Source organism: Bombyx mori, chromosome 1 (genome assembly GCF_030269925.1).
Source record: "Bombyx mori chromosome 1, ASM3026992v2".
NCBI classification, from domain to species: domain Eukaryota; kingdom Metazoa; phylum Arthropoda; class Insecta; order Lepidoptera; family Bombycidae; genus Bombyx; species Bombyx mori.
The window spans coordinates 4,379,029-4,406,849 of NC_085107.1; the positions used below are offsets into that span (position 1 = coordinate 4,379,029).

Here is a 27,821-nt window from a genome sequence, read left to right on the forward strand (position 1 = left end):
CAGTGCTATTTCTTTCATAACTAAAAAGTATTGTTGTAAAGTTTCATCATTTTTTATCTTTCGTGAAATAAGCTTCTTGTGAATCTTAGCACTATTAAACTTAGGGCCAAATTCTTCAAAAAGGGCTTCCTTCAAAGTAGGATAGTCCTTAACTCTACCAATAGATCTTAAAAATAACTTTGCTGTTCCACCCAAAAGTTTCTTTGCATAGATCAATCTTTCCACTTTAGTCCACTTCATCAAATCAGCAACATCTTCAAATTCATCAAAAAACTCCGAAATCGGGTAAGTATCATCTCCGGTGAAAGGTGTCATGGACTGCTCCAAATCACGAAACGAGATATGCACCTCGACGTCTTCTCTTTCGTCATTATCATTATTCTTCTTAGGAGGCATTTTTTACTTTAGGATTTTTATGCATAAAAAAGATAATAGTCTCGTTGAACTCGTAAATAAATAGTCGTAGTAGTCGTTAATAACAATTTTCAAAATCAGTCTTCTTCTTAAGTAGGTAATCTTCAGTAAATAATCTTATGTAATCTTCATAATAAGTCTGCATAAAATAATGTTACACGAAACTTCATCAATAATCTTCATCATAAAATCGTTATTTTTACATGTCTCCAAGTCTTGGATGCACAACGAAAATGCACTATAGCAGTCAACTTATCTCTGTAAAAATTCGTCAATCCACTGTGATTTATCACCGAACGACATCCTGAACAGTATCGCGGACGAGCCCCCAAAAAGATGTGGGATGGTATGACGAAATCTAGTGGATATTTAGTTTAACAACAAAATCTTTTATTCTTTCAAAAAATACTACATACATCTTCGTAACATCGTTATGTCAATGTTTTATCTGTCAGTTATATTTTCTTCTTTTAAAAATAAAACTCGTGTGCCAGTGTGAATTAACCAAAAAGTACCGATATCCCACTTATATATATATATTTCAGTCATATTGTACAATCCTAGGTTGGGGACAGTGACCGTGTATGATTTGTCCTCGATGATATTATTTTTAATAAACAAGTTCAAATTATATTTTCGTATACATTTATATTTATCGTCTCGATATTTTAGTGATTCTAATTACCTTAATTAGCTTTGCGGGAGGGTATTTGGTCTTTGTGTTCGTGTTCCGAGATGCTTCCGGGTACACCCGATAATATCTTAGCCGTCGCGGCCGTTTTAAATAGAATATGTTTTCACAAATTTTGCTAGATTTTTTATTGATTGTCTTTGTCTATATATATAAAAATGAATTGCTGTTCGTTAGTCTCGCTAAAACTCGAGAACGGCTGGACCAATTTGGCTAATTTTGGTCTTGAATTATTCGTGGAATTCCAGAGAAGGTTTAAAAGGTGAATAAATATGAAAATGCTCGGAATTATATGAAAACAAACAATTTTGTTTTTCCTTTAATGTGTCCCTCGTCGGACGGATTCTTTTTGTTTGTTTTAAGTTTATTTTATACAAAAGTTTAGGTTTTTTATTTATCGATTGAGCTACTACGAAGTCTGCCGGGTCAGCTAGTCAATAATAAAATTTAATGTTTCCGAAGCGAAGCGAAGCGAAAGCGGGTCGCTAGGCTATAATAAATAAATAAAATAGCCTACAATATTTATCGTGTTTTTTTGACTCTGTTGCGGTTGAACGTCCACCCGATGTGAAGTGGTTACGCACCTCGTGATATGAGGTCTAAGCCTCAGTTCTGTATTATAACGACTGCTCCACCCTTCATACCGGACCGCATTAAAAATTCACGGCGGAAATAGACAAGGTGATGCTGCCTATTCGTGCGGGCTCAGCAAACGGTCTACCAGCAAGGCGAAAAGCGTTTGCTCGCAGCCTTCATTAACCTGGCTGTCATAGATGCAATCGGTCGTATACGCAAATATCAAATTAATCAATTGTGTTCCTTAAGAGCTTGAACACAATTTCTATTCTCCAGTACTACGCACGCGCTGAGGCGGTGGTATTCGTTGTCAGATCACAATGAACTTCGCTAGTCTATTTTCAGTTGCAAATAAAAAATCAAGATTTTCCATCTTTCATAAATCCCACTCACTATTATATTCCTTTGCTTGTTACTGATATTTTTATATGAATATTTTTATTGGCATGTAAACTTTTGTGTTGCAGTAATTTTAGATTGACATGTTTACTATGTACTATTTATTTCGTTCTGTATATGTATGTGGCCACAAACTCGCCCCATTTTTAACAATTATCGTATTGTTGTGCCACTCGTATCGCGGGTCTGCTGCAAAATATTTCTCGAAGATATAAACAGTGCCTTTATACTTATATGTTCTATTATTATGTAGGTTTTTCTATGTTTCGTTGTGTTCATAACTAAATATGTCAGTAAGTAAATTAGTCAAGAATGCTGAGAAAAGTTTTTGATGAGCAGTATTTTTAGAATATGCATGCTGCCACCTAGCCCGTGATAGTTAGGGGTCGTTTTCAAATTTGGGGCCAAAAGAGAGTTATTTAATTCTCGTAACTTTAATGTTACCGTAATTAAAAGTACAAGTATTGTTAGTTGTAATTTGTTGTCATGACAACAGGCATGTAGTCTTATAACTATATGTTCGTAAGCGTTATTGTTAAATTAGGAGTTATACATTAAAAACTACCCCAAATCTCATTCGTATCACTGGTTCGAAATTCAAATACTAGCTTGTTTGTTATTTTTCCAGTAATGCGTGTTGAAATTCGGCAATTATATTTAATCAGTATATAATACAATAATAAAGTAATTAGCGTTATGAAATGCGTAAAATTAAAAATATAAATGAATATTATATAAAATTATCAATAAATGAGTTATTGACTTGATTGTGATGAAGCATTTTTTATTCAGAACACGCCTAAATACAAAAAAATGGAAAATTAGAGAAATTTTAAATTCATGAAATCGTTACTTTTTGGCCGCAAAATTGAAAACGACCCTTAGGGTAAGTTTTTATTTATTGCGCAAACCGTTGAACGCGTTCGCGGTCCATCTGGTGTGAAGTGGGTGCCGGAGCTCATAGACATCACAACTAGAGATCTATCTATCTCTCAAATATTTCATAATCACGTATGTTACAATTTTCGGCCGTATGATTTTTATTACACGATGGTGTTCCTTCATCGCGGAAGGCACTCGTGAACATAATCTGAATATGTCGTATTTTATTTAGAATATCAACTTTTTAATTTTAATAATTCGATTATGTTCTTAACAAATCTTATCGTAACAATCGTGGTAAAGATTCTATCTCTATCTATATACTTATAGGTATATAAAAATGAATTGCTGTTCGTTAGTCTCGCTAAAACTCGAGAACGGCTGGACCGATTTGGCTAATTTTGGTCTTGAATTATATGGGGAAGTCCAGAGAAGATTTAAAAGGTAGATAAATATGAAAATGCCCGAAATTAAATAAAAATAACAATTTTGTTTTTCATTTGAAGTGTCCTCCGTCGGACGGATTCCTTTTGTATGTTTTAAGTTTATACAAAAGTTTAGGTCTTTTATTTATCGATTGAGGCACTACGAAGTCTGCCGGGTCAGCTAGTTAAGTAATATAATTGTTCCGTGGCGACATTAAATCCTTGTTTTGATTCCATTACGTGTAATACAGAACATGGTGTTAAGTTATAAATGTTCGGAACGTGATTAGTTTAGTTGTGTCATGTTAGGAATTACACGCATAACCACATTCCACATAACAGCATTCATGTCCGGGAATGGCGTAATTTAAATTCACACTGATCACCGTCCAATTGATCGAAGCGCAGCTCGGTTCGCCTCGGTCCCCCGGTAGTCGAAATTCGACTGTAATTAATTGAAATTGTAAGTTTGTACACTGATGATTCTATTGTCATAGACTACTTCTGGAATCACAAATTTCTTTCACCAAAACTGCACTTTAGACACATCTATATATTAATGCGTGAAGCAAAACTTTGTACCCCTTTGTACGAAAATTGCGCGGACGGAGGAGTATGAAATTTCCCACTTCCCAATTCCCCAGAAAATATATAGAAGGAATGGACAATGCTAATATTTTTTAAATAATGCATAACAGTATCCTGAGGGTACTCTCGTCGGCGCCTTGGTATACTCGAAATTCTGAAATCCACGAGTACCTGGAAATCCCAACCGTCTTGGATGAAGTTAAACGATACTCAGCCAACTATAAGAACCGCTTGAAAGCTCACCCAAACCCGTTGTCCGGCTTACTATTGCAGCCAAACCCGATTAGAAGACTCAAGAGAGCCGACGTGCTACCCTACTAAGGCGAGACGGAGCATTGGCTCTGTCCCTCCAAACCAATTGTTAAATCACAACTCACCTGATTATAGGCTTGGCGACTGATCGCAGTTGTTAAAGTAGAAAAAAAATAATAATAATAATAATGCATAAAAGATACATTAAATCAAAAAAGAAAACATTTCACACACTACCATGTATTTGACACACACACATATACTCTTTGTTTATTGTCAAGCTTTAGTTAATGCTTAAACCTTGTGGTAAAATTGAAAAAAGGTTAATATTGTTTATCTTTAATATTATTTGTCTATAGTGTAGTCTTGGCGAAATCTGTTTTTGATAATATACCCATAATAATATTCAAACTTATGATTTCAATTAATTATAGTCGAATTTCGACTACTGCGGGACCACTAGTATTAATAAAGACAAACAATATTTATCTATTCTCAATTCAACCACAGACTATAAGCAATAAGAAAAGTTTGACAATAAACAAATAGTATGCTTCCGTGGGTGTGTCAAATACACGGTAGTGTGTGTAATGTTTTTTTTTATTGATTTAATGTATTAGCATTCTGCACTCCTCTATATTCATTTATAATTGCATACTCCTCCGTCCGCACAATTTTCGTAAAAAGGGTCCAAAGCGTTTTTGCGTCACTTAATAATGTATAGATAATCTATAAACTGTCTAATCTTTGTACAGGAAGTCTCACTGAGGGCATATACCGTCGAGCGGGTAGCAGTTCAGTATTGTCTGAGCTGCTCGCCAGGTTCAGGAGGGACTCGTGGTCGGTCCAGTTGAGTCCCGGTCAACATTCGGAGCACGACGTCGCCGGTGTACTAAAAAGATTCTTCAGGGATCTACCAGAGTCACTTATACCTAAGGACAATCATCAGGTTCTGATCGGCGCGCTCGGTGAGTTGCTACTAATCTTATCTTTATATATTTATTACTGGTGGCAGGACCTCCTATGAGTCCGCATGGGTAAGTACCACAACCCTGCCTATTGAACCGTGTGAAGCAGTAATGCGTTTCGGTTTGAAGGTTAGGGCAGCCGTTGTAACTATACCGAGACCTTAGAACTTATATCTCAAGGTGTGTGGCGTATTTACGTTGTAGATGTCTATGGGCTCCGGTAACCATCTAACACCAGATGGGCCGTGAGCTCGTCCACCCACCTAAGCAATAAAAACAAAGAAATGTTTTTTTAAGTTAATTTATTTTATTTGTACACCTCACGTTTTTATTAACAATAACCATTTTATTACAGTGAGTGATGTGTTTACAAAAAAATATTTCAGTGTACCTGCTTAGGTAATTTCGCTTCGTATTACCTGTGGAAACACGAGTAACTCGATTGTCGATGCATCGTCGAATTCTCGGAAATATTGTTGTGACGTTCATACATGTCTACCTACATTGAATCCTGTAAGCGTACGCCCACCGGCGCTTATTGATTTTATGCATTACAAGTTTAAAGCCGCGACCATGACGTGCTAGCCATCTCTTTCGCGGAGATATAAATACGTGTCCGTACGCCGTCGGCGGTTCTAGTCTAAAAAGTTTTGCTACAAAACAAAGATATCGCAATATTTTTGGACGAAAAAAGCAATAGGAATACGGCTCGCTCTACTGTTCGTCTGACGTCGGAGACTATGAAGCGAAACAAAGTTATTTTGGTTTTTTTAATTCGGAAAAATGTATTATTATTGTTGCATCGGCAAACTTAGTATTTCGGAACACGATAGAAGACAACTAAAACAATATAGAGGCTGTTCTTACATAATTGGAGTGACGCTTTTTTTTAACGAGAGAATGAACGTCTCCCGCTTGTTAGCATTACGAGATACAAGACAAGTAAAAATAAACTTAACCCTTTTAATGTTGAGCTTATTTTCACATATTCGCAGAAATTGTTAGATATTTTTGAATAAAAAAAAGGTTATTGGAAACTTTCTTAAAAAGAATATAACAATCAATGCTAAATTCACAGTTAAATAATTTTTATTTTAATGGTTAACAAAAATGTTATTAACTTATCAAAAACGTTATACATACGTAAAGGTCGATACCTAATACCTATAATCAAACTGCGTAACAGTCGGTATTCCGACGCTCCGCACTTTTTACGCATTAACAGAGTCGATCTATCGACGGTTCGCGCTCAAAGGGATAAACTATTATATAGAATGATTACGCAAAATTTGAAATCACGTGAATATCCGACATAACTGAGTCAGAACGTTGGGTTCTGTTCTCACTCTCCTTATTTTTTATTTCAGATCAAATATTCTTTATCGGATTATTGTCCAGATAATAAGGCGGCAAACGTCTAGGTTTTCAGTGATCTTGGATCATGGCTATTATTACTTTATAATAAAAAGGCTTACGTTTGGAGCTTTTTCTAATTTAAATTTGAAGGTTCGTCTGACAATTTATTCTGGTACAATGCTTTATCCATTTTCGAAATGTTAAATATTTACATGTTAATATTATTAAGGTAACAAAAATATTTATTTTTGCAAGTACCTATTCAATAGGACTGCTACTTATAAATTTATGAATAGGCCTAAAAGACTTAAGTACTATTTTCTAATTCTTTGTCCTTTGTTCGGTGAAAGCAAAAAAAAATCCTTTATAAAAAAGTCAATAACAAAAGAAAAGACATATTGTTTGTTATATAGAAGTTAAACTGAAGGTAATTCTTGAGGTGTTTGTGATTTATATATGATGTGAACTTATATATATATATATATATATTTTAAATTACTTATAAAGTATGTAATTATAAATACTTTAAATTTATTTTTAGCTTTAATTATGTACATATTTATGCTTTTCTTTAGCTATTCATTTATCTATTTCTAGCTTTAGCTTAGCTTGTAACGATTAAGTATCGTTAACAGAAAACAGTTGTAGTAAGCTCAAGTGGCAGTGGACTGGTCACATATGTCGCAGAACTGATCAGTAATCGTTGGGGTAGACGCGTTCTGGAGTGGAGACCGCGAACCGGCAAACGTAGTGTGGGACGCCCTCCTGCTAGATGGAGCGACGACCTGCGCAAGGCAGCTGGCATTAACTGGATGCGTAGAACCGAAGATCGGTGTCAGTGGCGAGCTTTGGGGGAGGCCTATGTACAGCAGTGGACTGCCGCAGGCTGATGATGATGAGCAGAAAACAGTTTGCTATTTAGAAAAAAAACGATCATAATTGAATATCCAAATATGTACATTATAGAAATTGTCCGTTATTGTATACATGATTAGTGGTTTAGTGGCACTGGATCATTCCGTATCATTACGAAAGATGTGAAAAATATTTTATCGCACACATACGTGCATCCCCCACAATCGATGAGCCCTTCGGGCTGTTGTATGTCGGCAGTTTATTTATGAAATGTCGACATAGACATAATACGTCCGTGCATAGTGTAATGTTGTGCGTATTATATGTAGTGTATGTCTCCCGGCGATCACAGAGGGCGAGTCGAGACGGGTCTCGGGCGAAATATCAAACGTCGACCACTCAACTTGATCGTTATGAAGTATAAGTTATGCTAGTAATACATGTCTACATTTTGTAACGTAGGCAGCTCGAAAGGCGTGCGGCGGCGACGGCTTCGTAATTGATAAAAATAAATTAATGGAATTTCAGTAACGCTTTTTTATAATAATATTTTTTTTTCTATTTACGATGTAATAAAAATACTTTTACGGTTTAATCTTGCGTAATACATTTTGAAACGTATGCAGCTCGACCGACGTCGTAATTGATAAAAATAAATTAATGCAATTTGAGTTCAACGTGTCATAATAATTATTTTTTTACCTATTTACGATATAATAAAAATACTGTTACGGTTTAATCTTGCGTTCTTATTTTCATGCTGACGATTGTTTCTGACGCATACCTTACGACTATCGATCGGGATTAAACCGTAAAAGATATTTTAATTACGTCTATGACAATGTTCACGATGTGTCTGTAACTGTTTATTAGAAATGAAAGATGAGACGTCCCGCCACGCGGAGTACCGCCGTGTGATGTCGTCCCTATCCCTGGTCCCTCGGAACACGGCCCGGAAGTTGTTCGCTCATCTACATTTCCTGCACACGATGTCGCACGCGAATAAAATGGGCGCAGAAAATTTGGCTTCCGTTTGGGCGCCCACAATAATGCCGACCGCTTTGGTAATTACACGCGAATCGATTTATTTATCGAATAGTTTACAGGAGAACCAACTAATATATATATTTTTTAAATTAATAATCACGACTTTTATTTTTTTGAAGTATCTGAAAATATTGGTTCATATTGGTGCACATTCATCTCAGATGGACAATGTCCATTTTTTTGATTTGAATTAAAAGCAGATTTGCTCTAGCCCCTCGTGCCATTTTTTAAATGTTTTTTTTTACGATGTCTCAAATACATCGGTATGTCTAAATTTATATTTACCTAAAGAAACAGTTGAAAACATTGTTCTAATAAATTTAAAACTTACCGACTAATCTGTTCTTCGAAAGAATGATTGACTCAACGAATTAAATTTAAATTTGTTTTTTTTTTAGACGAGCAACAATTTGCAAACTGCCTGGTCGTCGAAAGAGGTGCTAGTCGTTAGAGATCTGATCGCGAACTTCGAAGCAATATGGGAGCCTACTGAAGCGGAGAAGAGACGCGAGGCGGCCGTCAGGAGAGTACTGATGAGGGTGCTGAGTAATTCAGCTCCGGCGCCGCACAGGGCCGCTGGCGACCTCAAGGCCTGGATCCACGTGAACGACAGGAGTCAGTGCTATCAAGTGGCGGTAAGTCGATGTCTAGATGCACGTACCGTACGCTACTCGCTCTGGAATTGCCGAGAAGCGGTAATGCGTTTCGGCTTGAAGAATGGGGCAGCCGTTGTAAATAAAATAATATATATCGCTCATTTGGAGCGACTGTGACATAATTGCTAAAAAAAATTTTCACTTAGATATCGTTTGAATCTTTTTTTTTTTAATTTGTCTCCTTTCAAGTCTAGACTTCAAACTACAAAAGTAAAATAATAGAGATATGTAGTCATTACCTGTCAGAAATATTTAAAATCCTTATCCTTAGAAGTATTTCGAAAAAATCTTAAAACTGTCATAGTGTAAAATTTACAAATTTACATTAATTACATATTTAATTAATAATAATAATAAATAATAATATAATAAATACTGAGACTTTAGAGCTCATATCTGTTTTTTTTTATTAGGCACACAATACACACCACTAGCTAAAAATATAAATAAGAAATAAGAACAGGTAAAATAAAAATATCTGGCTTGCAACATAAGCCATGTGCGCATTGTTGACTAAACACACGCATATACACTCTTTTGTTTATTGTTAAAGTCTGTGGTCCGGTTAATATTATTAGGTATGGTATGGTGTAAGAGAATTTTGCCGACAGTAATACATACAGACTATTGAAAATATAAGGTTATATGCAAAAACCGTCGTTAAAGGCCCAATGAACTAACTCCAAGCTATTTACAAAAATAATACCAAGAAAAAACACTGTCGTATCGTCTAATTTCGTTTAATAGAACGGAAACCGGACGTTGTGCTTGAGACTCTTTTTTTTTTGGTCCGGAGGAAATCGCCGGACTCCCACCCTCCACTGAGGATGGCGGGCGGGGTCGAACCGACTAAAACCTCCTGTCGCTCAACAACCCATGTCCGAGCCTCGCATGAGACAAAAGTCATGAAAAGGCAAAGGGGGGAGAGTGAAGCGTTTAGTGCGGAGCACATCTCTCCCATCACCCCCCCGCCCCCCTCGGGACGCCGGACCAGCGATCGTCGGCCACAACCACCAGCCCTCTCGGTCGGCAATAGACAGATTTAAAGAAAACTTTAACAGGGAATAAATTAGCGACAATGTAAACGATGCTGATATTATTCATAATTAGTTATTGGAGCTTTATACGCTCGTTAAAAGAAGTTCATTAAAAAGTATCGCTTATTTATTTGTGTCATATATAAATGAAAATTAGTGCTTGTATGTCTGTCCTGTTTGTGTTGTTAAACCATTCGTCCGTTTACGGTGAACTAGTTTAGTAACGCAATTTATTGATAGTCCAAGGAAGGTTGCTGTTACAGTACCATCAGGGTACAATAGGTGACGCCCGCGTAGTTTCTAGAAATGGTCGATTTTTTTTAATGTGTGATTACTGGTGGCCAGAGGGCTTTCCAGTCTCTCCGGGACAGTTGGTCGAGCAAAGGCTCAGCCAGAAAGGGTGGGATTTACTAACAGCTGCCCAAGTGTCTCCGAAAGAGACCTAACGCTGAGAAGATCTGGCGAGAAACTCAGCGGGCTGATGCATGGGTTAGGTTGCACGTCGAACTCTTTGCAGGGTTCGACGAGTAGGGCTACCAGGGTCCCTAAGATTGCTCTTAGTGTTAGAGCTGAAAGGGTCTAATGCAAGAGTTATTGGGTCTGATGGATCCGTAAGGACGTGATTATTTTCGTACAGTCATCGTTACAGCGTAAATATAAAATTAATTACTTTAAATCATCACGTATCAAAATACCGCACTATAGTGTCATGGAATATACGTACCTTGCCTGCAATATACAGGGTGGTATATACAGTGTTCCGGCGGCAATACACGTGATCCAATCGATCGACGCGCACGCTCTCCCCCACGCTTTAGTTTTAAATTAAAACGGAAATCCTAGATATATCCAGGATGAGATTACCCTATGTTCCTTCCTTATCTGCATGTGAAAATAGAAACGACTCGATCGGTTTGAAGGAATACAAATAAAAAGATCCGTTTGGATATTTGCTAGCGACAAACAACTAAGACTTTTAAGACCTTGATTTTTACATTTGTAAACAGAATCTTTGAAAACAATATTAACAATATGCAACACCCCAGTATATTGCACTAACTAGGTTGCGAAGAAGTTATATTAGTGAATACGAAAAAAAAAAAACATCGTGGTGCACTTTATTATATAGCATCGTAATATTTTTTTGTGGAACTTCAATGTGCAGACTCGATTCTCTTTACAAATAAATTAAAACAAAAATCCGGCTATATCGCGTAACTTCCGCTGTAGATAACTAATTAAAACCGACAAATTTACGAATTTATAATCAACTTCTTGATTAAAATTTATTTTTTATAATAAACTAGCGGACCTAGCGAACTTTGTTCCGCCACACAGTTTGTTTTAAACACGTCAACTTCAAAATTCTACTATAATTAACCATAGACTATATTACGTTTAGCTGTCAGTTGCGTTTTGTTATTCCATATCAACTGCCTTTTTTTATACCACGTTTTATGTCACGTCCCACGGGAACGTGATAGAAAGTATTCTATGTCCTTCTCCTGGTTCTAAGCTATCTCCCCACCAATTTTCAGCCAAATCAGTTCAGCCATTCTTGAGTTATAAATAGTGTAACTAACACGACTTTCTTTTATATATATATAGATGTAAACGACCACAAATATAGCAAATCACAAGATAATTGTGAAGTTGTCTATAAGTGTTTTAATTTGCGGTTTTTTTTACTACTACATATGCTGATAGCCTAGAGTCTAGAAGCTATTTCGGCTTCTCCTTGACGTCTAGGTGAGCTCACGGGGCTCAAACCGGAGTGTTGCTAACACTGGCCCTAGCAAGAGCAGTGCTTCGCAGAGTCTACCACCGGATCGGAAACGCGACCCACTAAGAAGATCCGGCGAAAAATTCAGTGGGTCTATGGGTTACTTTACTCGTCGAGCCCTTCGCCCCAAGCGACGGGTTCGGCGAGGACGGTGATCGGGCTTTGCTGTTACAGAACACGCAGTATTTAATATTGACGGCATGCGAAAAGGAGAAAGCGTTCTGTCAAAGGCCACTAAATTTTACAAAACTTAGAACGGCGATTTAAAGTCTTTGTCGTGTCATATAAATGTTACACGTATTTGTGTACAAATCGCGTTTTAAGCGAGAACACCCTGATTTTCGTCCCCTTCGTCGGTGTCATCTCGAACCAAAACCAGTCACACTGGAACGGGTATCGCGTTACTGACGTATATGAAGGGAGTTGCCCATAAAATTGGTAAAACTAGACGGTATTAGGAAAATATTCAAATGTCGTCGTCTGTGACTCCCAAAAATAAAGTATTCGAAATGTTGGAAATAATGAACACGAAATTAAATCGTAAAATAAAGTTTACGGAATTTTAAAAAGTCATAGTTTCGATTCCCACGTCGAACAAACATTCGTATGATGAACAGGTTTATTTGCTATTTGTCCGGGTGTTTATTATCTATATATAGCTATTTACATATTTAAAGGTGTGTAAGTATGTACATATGTCAGTCTCTGGTAGTCATAACACTGAGAATCCTTACTTGGGACTGGATGACCGTGCGTGATTTGTTCCCCATTATTATTATAAATGTCAGTTATATTTAATTAAATTTCCAACCGATTGGTTTTCGAATCTATGATTTGAAGGCTTGAAATACAAATACAACTATATAATCGGTTTCAATATCGGTGTTTGGACCTATAAAGTTTTTATTTCACATTACTGGCCATTTCATAACGTAATTTGTGCACTTAACACCAGATGGGCTGTAAGCTCGTCCACCCATCTAAGCAATAAAAAAAAAGAAAAAAACGTTCTGCTGTGGCTATTATACGTAAAACCATCGATTTCTTGTATATATTTCTTGTGTTCCAACTAGCATTGTACGCAAGATAATGAGCATTCTAAGAAATGGTTTTTTTTTTCTTTAGCTCACCCCTAACAAGACGAGCTCCGACGTATGCATAGAGCTGTGCGAGAAGGCCAAAACCGAATCGCATCTGCTGATGCTCGAAGAGGTTGTGTGTAACGAGTCGATGCGTCGTATAGTGCACATTGACGAGATCGTACTAGACGTGGTGCTCAGGTGGGGGTATTGGGACGAGGACGACAGAAAGGATAATTATTTGCTGGTGAGAGATAATAAAACGCTTCAGGATATGGATTCGTTGAGACAGACCACGTCGCTTGTGTGCGGCGAAATGAGGTTCGCAAATGAATCGATGAAGACATTCAAACAGCACATGTTCGAGCTGCAGAATAGATGCTTGTGTTACTTCAAAGATAAACAGGTAATGAGATTTTTTTTTGTGCTCTATTTCGTCCATTACTTCAAACGTAACAATGAATAATAAATCGCGCCATCTCTCTCGCACCTAATGGCGATGACGTCATAAACCATAATGGTGATTTTTTTTTACTTAACAACAACAACAGATTGGCTTCCTTTTGAACATATTTGTACAATTATTCCTTTTTTAGATTTTAAAATTGTAAATATGTAAAATTGAATGTTATTATTACTTATTAAATTCTTGATAATGAATAGGAATAAACAAACCCAAAGTTACATATTATATTTCGATACACAAATAGCTGCATTTATTGTGGAAAATACTACAAAAAGAAAGTATACTGTTTTTGACCTTTTAACGTTAAGCGCCCACCAGAGTTTTCGGGCACCGTTTGGTGAGTCCGCTCTGAGACAAGGTGGTAATGTCAGTTGTATTTGAACTGGTTTATTACTGGTGGCAAGACGTCTTGTGAGTGCGCACGGGTAGGTACCACCACCCTGCCTATTTCTGTCGTGAAGCAGTAATGCGGTTCGGTTTGAAGGGTGGGGCAGCCGTTGTAACTATACTAACCCGCGTATCCGTATCTTTAGTCGTTCACACGAGCCTAAGGGCCTGGCCACAGCTACTGGCGGTGCGTTTTGCGGTGCGTTGCGAGGCGCGGCGGGCGGTGTGACTTGCGGGGGTATGCCACAGCTAGACTAGTTGCGACGGCGGCGGCGTCAGAGGTGCACGTATTTAGAAAGCCCTATCAAATTTCCCTTTCAAAAGTGGCACGATATTACCTTGAAATAAGTGCGTTCTTAACTGAAGATATTATTCAATTAAGAATAGGCACCCAGTTAGAAAAAGAGAGGACTTGGCGAATTTCACCCTATTTATTAGGTATTCTATTAGGAATATTAGGAATATAAGAACTATCCCGATAAATAGATTATTAATAGATTCAACCTTCAAATCTCAATTTGTTAATTGTTGATAAAGCCTATCCTCTTAAAAATTATTTGATGCGCCCATATATATCCACCGGGTAGTTTAAATGCGGAACAAATAATTTTCGACAGAATATTATCCCGGGCAAGTGTCACAATTCAGTACGCGTTTGGTATTCTAACTAATAAATTTCGTATTTTTACGAAAAGTGTAAAGGCAAACAAAAAGCACGCGATATTGATTATAAAGGTTTTGTGCCTTAAAAGAAAGTGATGGAGACAGAGATGCAGATTTTCAGCAGTTTGTTTCCCAGTTTGGAGACTCCAATATTCACAATAGCGTACGCAGATCAAGACGGAATAATCGAGCAACGGTTCAAGCATCTAGAATACGAAATCAATTCAAATTTCAAATTTTATTTCAATAATCCTATCCAAGAGTATCTAGGAAACCATTAGTACCAGAAAATTGTTGTTTTATTTCGTCCCACATTTTTTTTTATAACATGCCTATATTTATGATGTGGATGTTTTAACATCCATATTTCTGGTCTACTCAGTATTTCACTAATGAATTGTTCCACATCCATTATATTTTATTAGCTCAACGCGCGGTAAAAACAAAATGATTTGTTTCGGTCGCGCGATGCCTCAATGCGTCCACCGACACCGCCGCGCGCGCCGCTCTGAACTGTGGCCGCCTCCATATTGTCTAGTACATTTGTTTCACTCGCACATGGCGCAGCTCGTCGCCGCCAGATGTCACGCACCTTTCACCGCGCCTCGCAACGCACCGCAAAACGCACCGCCAGTAGCTGTGGCATACTTCATAGGTTGTCTACCATTTGTTTTCGCCGCTCCCGCTTGCCGCGCCTCACGACGCACCGCAATTCGCACCGCTCTCGGCTGTGGCCAAGGGGTAACTCGACTCGACTCAACCTCCAACGCGCGTTTTGGTATGCTTAGTCGTAAAAATAAACTCCCCTCAAACGTCCTTGGAAAATTTTCCTAACCGGAGTGAAGTAAGCGAACTGTCAAGTCAAGGTACGTCGCGACGTACCTTGAACGTTCCTCAAGGCTGATTTTCTATCAATGTCCAAATAGTATGTGGACCGCAAATGGAAATATATGATATTGTTGTGCAAGGGCCTGGATTTGTGCATGATTCCCGCATATGTTGATAATTTAATTTTGATAATATTTATTAATAAAGTAAATAGTTCGAGGGTAGACATTTGAAACTCTTTATTTTATTTACCTACATAAGAGTCATATTTTGCTTACTAAGTCAATGCGACTATAAGTTTTATTTATATAATAATAAACTGGTGGTTGTGGAAAAGCACTTCAACAATACGATGCAATCAAAATCACACAAAAGCGGCGAATAAAAATACAAAGCCGGATCCGAAATCTAAAATAATAATAGGTTAGAAAATAAATAATACACTTTCAGATTTACCGCACGCACGAATAACTCAACAACCAAAACATCAAACAAGTTCATCTAGTGTCAAACAGACAGCGGCAGCTTGACTTTGACATTAAACAATGACCATAGACTACAGACTATGGGTTTGATGCTAGCTTGATCAAATTTTCCTCAAACTGATGTTGTTGTGGTGACGCAATAACACCTCTCTACTTCACTCGAGGACAGTTGAGGAATATTGTAATGATCGACTAAAAATACCAAACTTGAGTAAGTTTGGGAGGAATGCTCGAACATCATCGGATGAGTTAAGAGTGGAGGACTATTTTACAAAACGTCTAAAGATACGGGCATAAGACCTTAGAATTTATATCTCAAGGTGGGTGGCGCATTTATGTTGTAGATATCTATGGGCTCCAGTAACCACTTAACACCAGGTGGGTTGTGAGCTTGTCCACCCACCAAGCAACAAACAAAAAAAAAAAAAAGGTTGCTTCGTGAATTGTAGAGACCATACACAAACACGTCAATTCATATCATTTGTGTGTCTCAATCCGGTCATCTGGTAGAAACCGGTTATATACGGACATCACGACATGAAGACTTTGAGACATAATCACAGTTTTAGTTGCATTGTACGATTGCTCGAATGCGTTAAATATAATTGAAGTTCAATTAAAAACATCGTTCGTCGATACCAATACCAAATAAAACAGACCTTTAATTACAAAGATAACCTTTGATGCTTTTTAACCGAAATGTCGCTTAAACCAAACAGCCTTTCACCAATCGATATAATCTACCACCAGTAGATGCCTGGAGCGATCGCACAAGAACTCAGCTGCTTATTAGTCATCATTCACGACACCACACAACCAAATAGATATACAACCGCAGGCCTAATTTGGTGTTTACATTTTCCAGGGTTCGCAGAAAATCGAAGAATGGAACGTCAAAGATATCCTATGGTACATCGGCCACGAACCGAAACGTAATCCACAAACCCGTTGGGCGATCACCTTTATACCGAGGAATAAAGAAAAAAGGTCAGCTTAAAATTGTTACATGCAGTCAATGTGTACATGCTTTGTGGACTAGCTATTACATGAGGTTTCGCTCGTGTGAATTTGCACTAAAAATTTATAACCCTAGGGCAAGGTACTTTTTCTAGGTAATCATTTCTTATTAATTTTCCCTGTCAACTTTTATGCAACTCTCATGATGATAGATTGAATAGTTAAGACGAGAAATCGTAACAAACAAAAACCAACACACGTAGTTTTATCATCATACTACTCTGTCAAAAAGTTACACAAAATATTAGTCATTCATTATCATAATTTATTTTAACAACTTCAAAGTATGCTCCTTCTGAAACGATCACGCCACTTACGCTTACGCCAATGGATAATTTAATCATAAAAATGTTTTTGAAAACCATTTTTCCGGAATTGAGTTCAGTTTTCGCCGCGAATTCTCCTTTATATCTTCTGTCAAATGGAAACGAGTGTCACGAAGAGGTAATTTGAGTTTAGGAAAAAGGGAGAAGTCGCCTGGAACCATAACTCGTGAATAAAGTTGTGGCTCGATGGTGTTTGTTGAGTTTTTAGTATAAAATTCGTTCACGATGATGGCATTATGCAAAGGTGCATTAGTAAAAGACAATAAATAGTCAACATGACCAACTTTTGACGTCGATCAAAAGTTTGGGTTCGGTTTCGTTTTTGTTGAAAGTCGCCACTCCAAAGCATTGACTAGTTTGCGTGTCAAACTCGGATATCCACGTCTCGTCACCAGTAACAACGCGTTCCGTGAATGATGGGTCGGAATTTATACGTTCTAGTATGTTCTCAGCGAGTCTGGAGAAAATTCAGGTTTTGTGGGCGTTGCCGAGCTGCAACGCATACCGAAGTGATTAAAATTGTAGGGAACGTCTCGAAAGACACAAAAAGTTCAGCGGCAGTTTTATCTCAAACTTGAACAAGGATTTTCAGTCACTATTTCCTTTACTTTTGCGATGTTAACTTCAGTTCCTGACGCTGATGACTTACCAGAGCCAAGCAAATTTTTCATCACATCTCGCCCGGCTTTGAACGCTTTGTACCATTCATCAGCACGTGTTTCTGATAAAGTCGATTCACCGTAAGCCTCCTCTGTAATACTTTCAAAAATTCCATTGGCGCTGCAAAATTTAAGACAAACCCTTTGTTCGATGTTTTCCATTCTGAAATTTAAAATACACATTAGTCATGATATAACTAAAAACAGCACTGTATTTCACCTAAACGACAGATGCAACTCAAACTCCGCGCCAAAATGTAAAACAGTGGTGCCAATCTAACAACAAAAAAAATAATAAAAAATCAGCTTGGAACCATAAACAAATCATCCATTCGCGTTACTTTTTTGATTGAAGTTACATTGCCGTGTGTTTTTTTATATATATTTTTTTATTATATTTCGTTTCACGCATTTTCGCATTGAACCGATGTTCGCCTGAAAGAGAAGAATATCATCAGAACCAACACAAATATAAATCCATCACGGTAAAATAGTATCCACGATGAAATAGTAACATCGTGTACTAAAATTTACTTTTTATAATCACTATTGCGATGTGAATTTGAATAAGTTGCGTTAATTTTGCTAAGAAATTATAATATTAGTTTTTGATATGTGTCACCATTTTGCCTATTTCTGCCGCGTAGCAGTCATTTGTTCCGGTTTGAAGAGCGAAACAGTCGTTATACGATAAAATTGACACTCCGACCTCATGTCTCAATATGGGTCGCGGCTTTCACGTTATGCTGTCCATATACTCCTGAAAGCAGCTTACACGAGCGATTCGTGTGATCGTTGACCGATAAATAAATAGTTTTTCGGCCATTTGACCGGTTGCTTTATAAATAATTTCAGGAGCAAAGAGAAACCGTGGTTCGGTAAGACAATAGCCGGCGCGGTAACGGAAGATCAACTAAAGTGGATGTCGGCACTGATGTTCGCCGAGCACACGAGCATACTACCAACGCCTCGACTGGTTATAACATAGTCAATTATTCATAAAATACCTTTTAAGCATGAATTATCAAAAAGATGTACCAGGTCGGATATATTGCCATTTCCAAAGTACTTGTGATTCAGTGTATATTTTTCTTGGCCTTTTTTAATATATCTTTAATTATAACTTATAATATTAATTTTTGGTCTGAATCGCTCCGACCTTGTGCAACTAATGTTGAATGAAAATAAGAAATTTTACTCTTGTAAATAAATAAGTATATTGTTTGGCCCGTGTCTGAGCTAGCTGCTTATCGAGACGAATAGTGACGTCACATATTTGAAATGCACGCGGTATTAACAATCCGAGATCGGTCCTGCGATTTATCGTAAAACGATTCTTAATTAAACACGTATTTGAACGTCATAATCAAAGATACCACTATGTGATGCATTGATTCGTCAATATTTTATTAAATCATGTAACTTTTATTACATTTTTATTTTATTAAAACGTCACGGATTTATCGCTCGCTGGAATGATACGTTGCCTTTAAAAGATTCCGTATTGTTTTGTAACAGCTTCAAATCGGGGATTCCATCGACTATTTCCAATTTCGCATACGATAGACCGGTGATAAAAAAATGTAAATTAGATTGTAAAAAAAAAACATAATTTATCCCACAAAGAACCCGATGGATATTATTGAACTAGAAAGACAATCATCGAAACGGCTTTTTAAATTATTCAAGTGATTTTAGCAAAATTACCACAAAAAAAACCTTGCAGTCCTGTTATTGGCCATCGTCATATAAATCTTGTCTGCTATGACTTTAGCATCTCAGCTGTCAGCTGTCAGCTTTCACCTGTCAGCTGTCGCTCGAGCTAGGTTTCCATTACTATTCCTCCTAAAAGGGCCACTACATTATTATAAAACTGTCGATTGAGTCAACTATGACAGCCTTTTTTTTTTAATGTGTGTTTTATGTAGACATACGAGTTTAAGTACATAATATGAATAAGGAAAATTATCAGTACATAAAATAATCATAAATGTAATTATGTTTATTTCGAATGTCACAAGAGTTATCGAGTTACTTATGATTTTATATTTTTTTTAAAGTACTATCTTTAGTGTTTTTTCTTTTTAATTATTACTTATTATATTGTACAATAGTTATGTCATAGTTATAATATATTTTATATATAGTTAGTCATTAAGTTCTATAAATCTATTTTGAGTTTCGTAAATACGGAATATGTAATTCGAAATGAACATTTTCTATTCGTGTTAGTTTTTAGTTTTATATTAATAGTTTTTAGTCAATATATAAAATAATATATTCAATTTTCCAATTGAGCGGTATAAGATTACTTATATTTTTTTGTATGCATGTTATATATCTTTATTGATTAAAGATAATATTACAGACTTGCCGTTTGTTGAATATTAACTTCGCTTATAGTCAAAGTGCGACAGATATATTTCGGAAAATCACGTTTATTTATAATACGTGGATTTTTACATGATTTTGGTAAGGCATGGCGCCTGAGTCGATGTGTTTCAATCTCGCTTTAAAATGACCTAGTGGAAAACATAGATATCTTGAAACGATTCGCGCGCCACCTACCGTACGTTTACGGCTTAATGCCACAAACCTTACTAGTGTGCTTAGTGCGAGTTGTTTAACGCTATTGATAGCGTAAAACTTAACTCAAATTTGTATGGAGTTGGAACAGCGCCCATAGCGGCAATCGTAGGGAAACTTTCCGACTATTGCCATCGAGAACGTGAAAAAGCTCACACTAAGCACACTGAAGTGATGTATGAAACTAATTTACTATTGCTCAGGTTTAGAAACGCACATAGGCGAAACAAGCAAATACATTTTTGTTTATATCGATAGACTGGAAACAAGACTCACTTAACTTTTGAACGTTTTCCGTATTAATTGCATAATGATGTACATAATTACACATATGTGTATTAAACTGAATAATTGAATAAATACAAATGGTAATAAATTAATTATGTACTTGTGAGCGATATCTAGTGTGCTTTTAGCAAAATTCATAATAATCACTACATAGTATAAAACAAAGTCGCTTTCTCTGTCCCTATATCCCTATGTATGCTTAAATCTTTAAAACTACGCAATAATAGATAAGTAATTAATGTAGTGTCATCCCTAGTATTCACGGTTAGCAGTCAACAATGTAATGAAAATTGAGCATTTTAATTTTACAAGACATTTATTGTCTCTCTTATAAAGTGATTTAGGAAATCAAGTGTTTTGAATTAATTATATAAACAGTTTTTAATTAAAACGAAGGATAGTTTCCTTTATGGGAACTGTGAAGTAGATCTGGCGACGCATATTTTATTATTATAAATATTTGTTTCGATAATAACGTTAAAATGATGTAAAGTGATCCCCTCTATGACACGGTAGATTGGTTCCCCGTTATAGAAAACGCGTTGTAGGAGTATTCTCACATAACGCGCTTGTGTAATCCCATATAACGCGCTATGCACAAATATAATATAAATCATATAGTTATACATTTACATTTACATACAAATATAATACAATATAATCAATGTTTTTACATTTTACAATAAAAAAATTGGGAACACAAATTTAAAAAAATTAATTTATTTAATTTTATAACAACACAATTGACACAATGTGAAAAGGTACGCAAATTGAATTATGAATCTTACAAATCATTATAAACTTCATAGTACAGAAATATTTATAACAAATATCAAATAAAAATATTTTATTTTCTACCTATGCTCATATAGCTTTGAGAGACTATATCAGATTCACTCTAACGTGTAGGTGAGCTCACGGGGCTCAAACCGGAGTGGTGCTAACACTGGCCCTAGCAAGAACAATGCTTCGCAGAATCTACCATCGGATCGAAAACGCGACCCACTGAGAAGATCCGGCGAGAAACTCAGTGGGCTGTATCTGTAGGTTAATTTACTCGCCGATCCCCTCGTCGCAAGCGACTGGTTTGACGAGAACAATGACCAGTTAGCGTATGAAATCCCCGCGTTGTATGTGGGGATACTCATGTTTGAAATGCGTTATAAGGGGGATTACTGTATCTATAAAATCAGCAATATACATATTCTCTAAAATTATTACATTTAATTGGGAAATTTTACTTTTATTTAAATTCCATCATAATACATAATACTACATAAATATGTATTATGATGGATAATACATAAATACAACATTGAAAGCATCCCGCTCGCGATTAGCAAGCCCGTCGCAATAACAATAATAATAACAATGTATTTAGGGCTACGTACATCGCAGTGGTTAGCGCTGCAACGCGAATATTCAACGATGACATGTTACCAAAATATATTAATTACATGGTAGAATATTTTAATATTACAAGTGGCAACACTAAACTCTGAGATCCCTGAAAATGGTCCCAAAATTACATACATACATGCTTAGAAAAAGTGTAGTGTTTAGTTTTATGTGAACTAGTGTGTAAAAAATTTAGTTATGTACTACTCTTAATAAATTTGTTACATACGGCAAGCATGCTGTATTATCAATTATTACAGAATATTAAAGTGTCAATAAATGTACATTTTACCCTACTTTGGAAACAACGGCATAGCGATGTATATCGGGTATTTTATACTGAAAATAAAAAAAAAACTATATAAATTTTATATATAAAAACTATATAAAACCATTTTTATTTTAATACAAATATTTTTCGTGTATTGATGCATACATAATGTGTGCATTTTGTATATCACTATGTAAGATATAGTATATAAAAATAAAATTATGGTAGGTATGGTATGGTATAATATAATAAATAGGAAAAAAGATTTAACTTTCGTAAAATATTAATTGTAGTCTAGTTGATAAAAGGGAAGGTCTTCCACCGAACCGGCTGTATTAGCTCGGATGGACACTTCGATTGTTCTTTTTGAGAACTTTTATGTTATACAGGGTGTAAGGGAATCTTCCAGCCAGGAAGCCAATAATATATAAACGTTAGAAATAAAGTGATGTGGGGAAGTACCACCGGCCTGTTTATTTGTGCCCAGAACAGTAATGCGTTACAATTTAAAGGGTGGGGTTGGTGAGTGGATAATATAATTCAGATTTCGACCTTATGCTTCAAGACAGAAGGGTGAGCGGCGGTGTTCTGTTTAATCAAAAACAAAAAACAAATGCATATCATTTTGAAGAATTAAATTCTAATTTTAATGCGTTCGGAAGTTCGTTAAGCCGCGCCAGTTAACATTAAAATGCAATTTATTTTTTAATTTAAATTCCGGCTTTGTTAAAAATATAATATTGTTTACGCCATTTTTTATATATACTGATAACTAATTCCGGTTATATGTTGATCTAGTGATGAGGATAGTGATCATAGTGCAGATGATAGTGCATCAAAAATCGATATCATAAAAGAAGAAAAAAAAAGTTGCTTTTAGAAATATGCATAATGCATTATGCATTATTATAATTAGTGTTGTAAAATAGAATTTACTCCCTATAAATCGGAAGTCGGAAACGCTGCGTATAGCTTCCGGCAATCAATTATCAAGTGCCTTTGTAGTTAAAAAAAGATATATTATCATAGTGTAGTTCTTCAGAAATGCTTAGTCCATCAATTAGACCATCTATAATGCACATATCTTACCATCCATACTAACATATATATTATAATATATTATCGTAATTGTCATCTATAATGCACATATCTTACCATCCATACTAACATATATTATAATATATTATCGTTATTGTTACTGAATAAACTGTATTAGGTTAAAGCGTTTCCATTCGAAATAGACTGAGTATTTAAACGAATTATTGAGATACGTTTCGTTGTAACAATGTAATTATATAGTTAAATAAATTGCATCGCATGTTTCCTAAAAACTTTCTAGTATATACATATACATATAGTAACGCAGGGTAAATGAAAGTAAATAAAAATGTTTATTCTACAAATAACTTTGCTTGTCGACCGTTTTACGCTGATATAGCCTCTCAAGGCTATCAGCTTAGGTAGGAAAAAAAAACGACGCTCTATTTAAAATCTCATTTTTAAAATAATACCGGGTAATGTTGTATGTACTCTAAAATATTATTTACTAATATCGGTCCATAATATATTATTTCTATCTATTTTACAGAAGTTTTTCGCAGGTTTATTATTATTATTAATACACATTTATTTAATTTAGTGAGATGTTTTCGAAGTTTGAATTAATTATGTTGCAATATTGTTTGTAATATTGTAATAGAAACTGGCATAAGATTTTAAATTTATTTTCTTAGTGAGTTAGTGGCATAGTTGAATGCGGCATACCTCACGTGCCCCATGCCGTTTCTTTGGAATGATCAATAAATTCCCAAATCAAATAGAAATATTTGCAAATGTAGGTACTGTTGTAGTGTAATATTAAAATTGTAATTAATCATATAACTGTAAATCATAATATATATTACTGTAGCCTTGCAGTGTAAAGATTTTTTCAAATATTGTTATTTGAATATAGAATGTTGATGTGAAATCGGAAAAACAATGCTTAATTTAATAACATATTACAAAAGTTCATATAATATTTGAATACGTTTTTATAATATTCACTTTTAGCAAAATATAGTATCATAATCTATTTTGTTATTGAATTCTTGATATATATACTCTTAGAATATATAATAATATATTACTTTAGAATTGTAGGAGACAACTTTGCTGTCTATGGGTTCGGTGTGATAAAATACTATTTTATTTTACTTTAATTACTTTAGAGGGGATATATTGTGGCGCTCCTAAAACACCAAAGAGACGGAACGTACGTTGCTGAAATGATCTATTGGATAACATTGTGACGGATAATTCGATCATAAACTAGACTAGCTGTACTCGTCCGCTTCGCTGGGCATTTAAAATTAACAATATGATTTCTCACCCCCACAAAGATTCTCATTATTAACGCCCCCGCAACTGGTGTAGGGAATCCAACTCTCCTATAAATATTAGCCAATCCATTAAGTACATGTATTTTCTACATGGATACTTCAATCGGATGCATGGTTCAGTAGTTATAACGGAGCATCCGTAAAAACCACTGTAGATTTATATATTATATACTAGATATATCAGATTCCTCTCCAAAAAATCTTTATGGCATCATTGGCAACTGTTAAAATCGGTTAGGTGATAAATAAATTGATAAGAGCGATTGACAGACTTGAAAACATCGGGACCACGTCTGTAGCCTTTGAGGTGAGAGGGGGGAGGGTATCTTTGATTTCGGCGGCTTATAATCATAGAAATCCTGTATTTTATTAGAGAATTTAATCATTTTACGAAATATTGCATAGATATTTGTAAAAGTCATTGACTAATAGATCTTAAGGATTTTTTATTGTATTGTTGTAGTTTTTTTCTTTTTGTTTTATTGATTTCCTTATTTTTATAACAATCAGAACATGTTTATAATAAATGTTCCCACTACCATGTGGGACGTGTAGTCTGAGAGTGAGACATGAATTGGTTAACTAGACCTCTTCTAGGTTTTTATTTGGCAACTAAAAGTAGGTGTCGCGGGAAAACGAAAATACCGTAAACACTTGATTTCCTGAGTTACTAAAAAATATTTAGTGCTTATCGTACATGCCTTAAGTCTAGTTACACATGGTTGGCTGATTAGTAAATAATAATGTAGTCGCTGTGCATATAATTGGTTTCATTATTATTGATTTGCTTCAATTTCGACTTCCGTACCGCGAGATGAATGAGAAATATAAATGAATACATTTAAGATACATGAAGAAAAACAAACAGTTAAGTATTTGTTGCCTGGATTACAACTGTAAGCTAAGGACTATAAGCAGTTTAATAGTTTTTAAATTTCTCTAAACAGCTATTGTTTCTTAACAAATAGTTCGGAGTGATGAATTTTTTTTATCGTTTGAATCAATTCATTTATTATATTTATACGTAATAATTCAAGTTGAATTAACTTAATCAAAATCAACTGTAAATATTTCACTATTCATTTATATTAGGCTATTCATTTTTAAATACTTTCAACACAGCGTCGAGTGAAGATTGTAAAATAATTAGGTAAATAAAATTAAGATTAACGAAATAGAAAATCATGTGTCAACGATAAATCTGAATATTATAAATGCGAACGTTTAGTGGACTTATTTGCATTTGACAAACGTTTTGATTTTTATACATATATATAAAACTTGCGTAATTTATTTAATAAATATATCTCCACGATCAATAAATTCTTATTTTATAAATATAATAACTAACATTAAAAACGGATTTGATTATTTGAATTTTAATTCAGTAATTGAAATTTTGTTTGTTTATCTGCTCGTAGTAATTTTATAAACTCTGTAAAATATTATTCGTTGAGGCTTGCACTCACGTGGCGGTGGATAATAATAATCTATCTTTCGTGAATGGAATATATTTTTCTGAACGAAAGGTGATCATCCCCGTATATCTTTTACTTTGCCCCTGACAACTTGTAAGCAAAGTTTCATGATGATCGGATGAGTAGTTAATACTTGAAACTGTAACAAACAAACAAACAAACATACTTTCCATAATATAGTAGCAGGTACAATATGGATTTGTAATATAATTTTTATTGAACAAACTGAAGAACATGGACTGAAAATTGGTGACAAAATGTTCATTGTATTTTATTGCTCGCATATCAAATAAGTGTACTAGATTACTAAATTGCCAAGTAAATTTACTAGAGATATATATTTTTAAGGTTGTCAACATAAAATAATCCTAGTAATGGATTTAGTTTGATCATATCAAATCATTAATACTAGCGATAAGTACTATAATTGAGTCGTCTATTATCAAAGGTGGCAATCTGTGCATTTTGACCAAAAAAAATTATTGATATGTCAATACAGATTGATTTGAATATAATCGTCTCCTTCAAAGAATACGGTTCAAAACCTGCATTAAATAAAGGTTAATAGTTAACCTGTTATTTATCTAAGATGTCGTTCCGAAGAGTTTTGTGACTGCCGATGGAATACAAAGTCAATAATTCATTTTTCTGATTTACCAATCATTGTCCAAAAGTCAGATTGCCGGCTTTGATAATAGTCTACTCAATTACGACTATTCTATTAAACTGGTGTCTGTGTGAAAATTCTACTAGAATCTATGCTATGTTTTCATATTGTAAAAATCATATTATGTACAATAAATCAATGAAATCGATCGAAATGAAATTTAATTTGCGACATGTCATCATTAATTTATTTCGATGTTTACACATCCTAAAACGGCAATGAACTTTCATTGCAGTTTTAGTTTGCATATTTTCATTATTAACTGCTTTTAATTGTGCCCATACAGTAAAAGCTCTATCCTTTCGTAAATATGGAAAAGCGCGCTTACAGAGGATGTTCAGTTGGAAATATACACATTGGAATCCTTTTTTTTTTTTTTAAATGTATCAGCTACCGATGTATCGATTTGATCCGGGAATAAAGAAATCTTCAGCTGCGAATTTAGAAATAGGGTCGCATTTTTTTATCTGCGAATGGTAAAAACACGATTGAAGTAAGCGCGAACAAGAAGCTTTTACAGTATAACTTAATCTGTCCACCCTATTGCCTATAGCTGAGATTAAGAGAAAATTAAAAAACCTACAGTACTTTTATCTGTTTCAAATACACGCATGTCGAAGTGCTTTCCCTCTTTCTATAAGTGAGACAGAGTTTTGTATCTCTCCTGATACAAAGAAGCTGGAATATCACAAGTCAACGTTATAAGCAAAGTGGACTCAGATTTGTAGAGGAAAAGTCAGACCGGTCTGATAATTCGTTTGTTTTTCTGTTTTGGGCTCCCAAGGCTTGAATAAGGCAACACTTTGGGGTAATTTCGTAATGAACGCCCCTCGAAATACAAGCCCGACTCTGGGTAGTTCGAAGAAACACTCTTCAGAGTTGCCTTTCTGGAAGAAGCTACTAAAAGCAACAA

At 35.3% G+C, this 27,821-nt stretch overlaps 1 protein-coding gene and 1 non-coding gene across 3 annotated transcripts in view; both read left to right on the forward strand.

Annotated features, from left to right (window-relative positions):
* Positions 1-27,067, forward strand: part of LOC101745159 (arf-GAP with Rho-GAP domain, ANK repeat and PH domain-containing protein 2) — an 86,448-nt gene extending 59,381 nt beyond the window's left edge. The window contains exons 6-11 of one of the 2 annotated variants that reach the window (XM_004932829.5): positions 4,983-5,195; positions 8,280-8,470; positions 8,852-9,088; positions 13,055-13,414; positions 16,703-16,824; positions 18,695-27,067. In XM_004932829.5, the coding sequence (XP_004932886.2) occupies positions 4,983-5,195; positions 8,280-8,470; positions 8,852-9,088; positions 13,055-13,414; positions 16,703-16,824; positions 18,695-18,827 (1,256 nt within the window). In that variant the 3' untranslated portion in view covers positions 18,828-27,067. Of the gene's footprint in view, positions 1-4,982; positions 5,196-8,279; positions 8,471-8,851; positions 9,089-13,054; positions 13,415-15,179; positions 15,303-16,702; positions 16,825-18,694 lie in introns of those variants that run through there. The other variant, XM_062668056.1, reaches the window with a different exon arrangement.
* Positions 17,510-17,636, forward strand: Mir3361 (microRNA mir-3361). The gene has a single exon (NR_107639.1). It is a non-coding gene; the product is annotated as a microRNA mir-3361 (primary transcript).
* Positions 27,068-27,821: the final 754 nt, after the last annotated feature.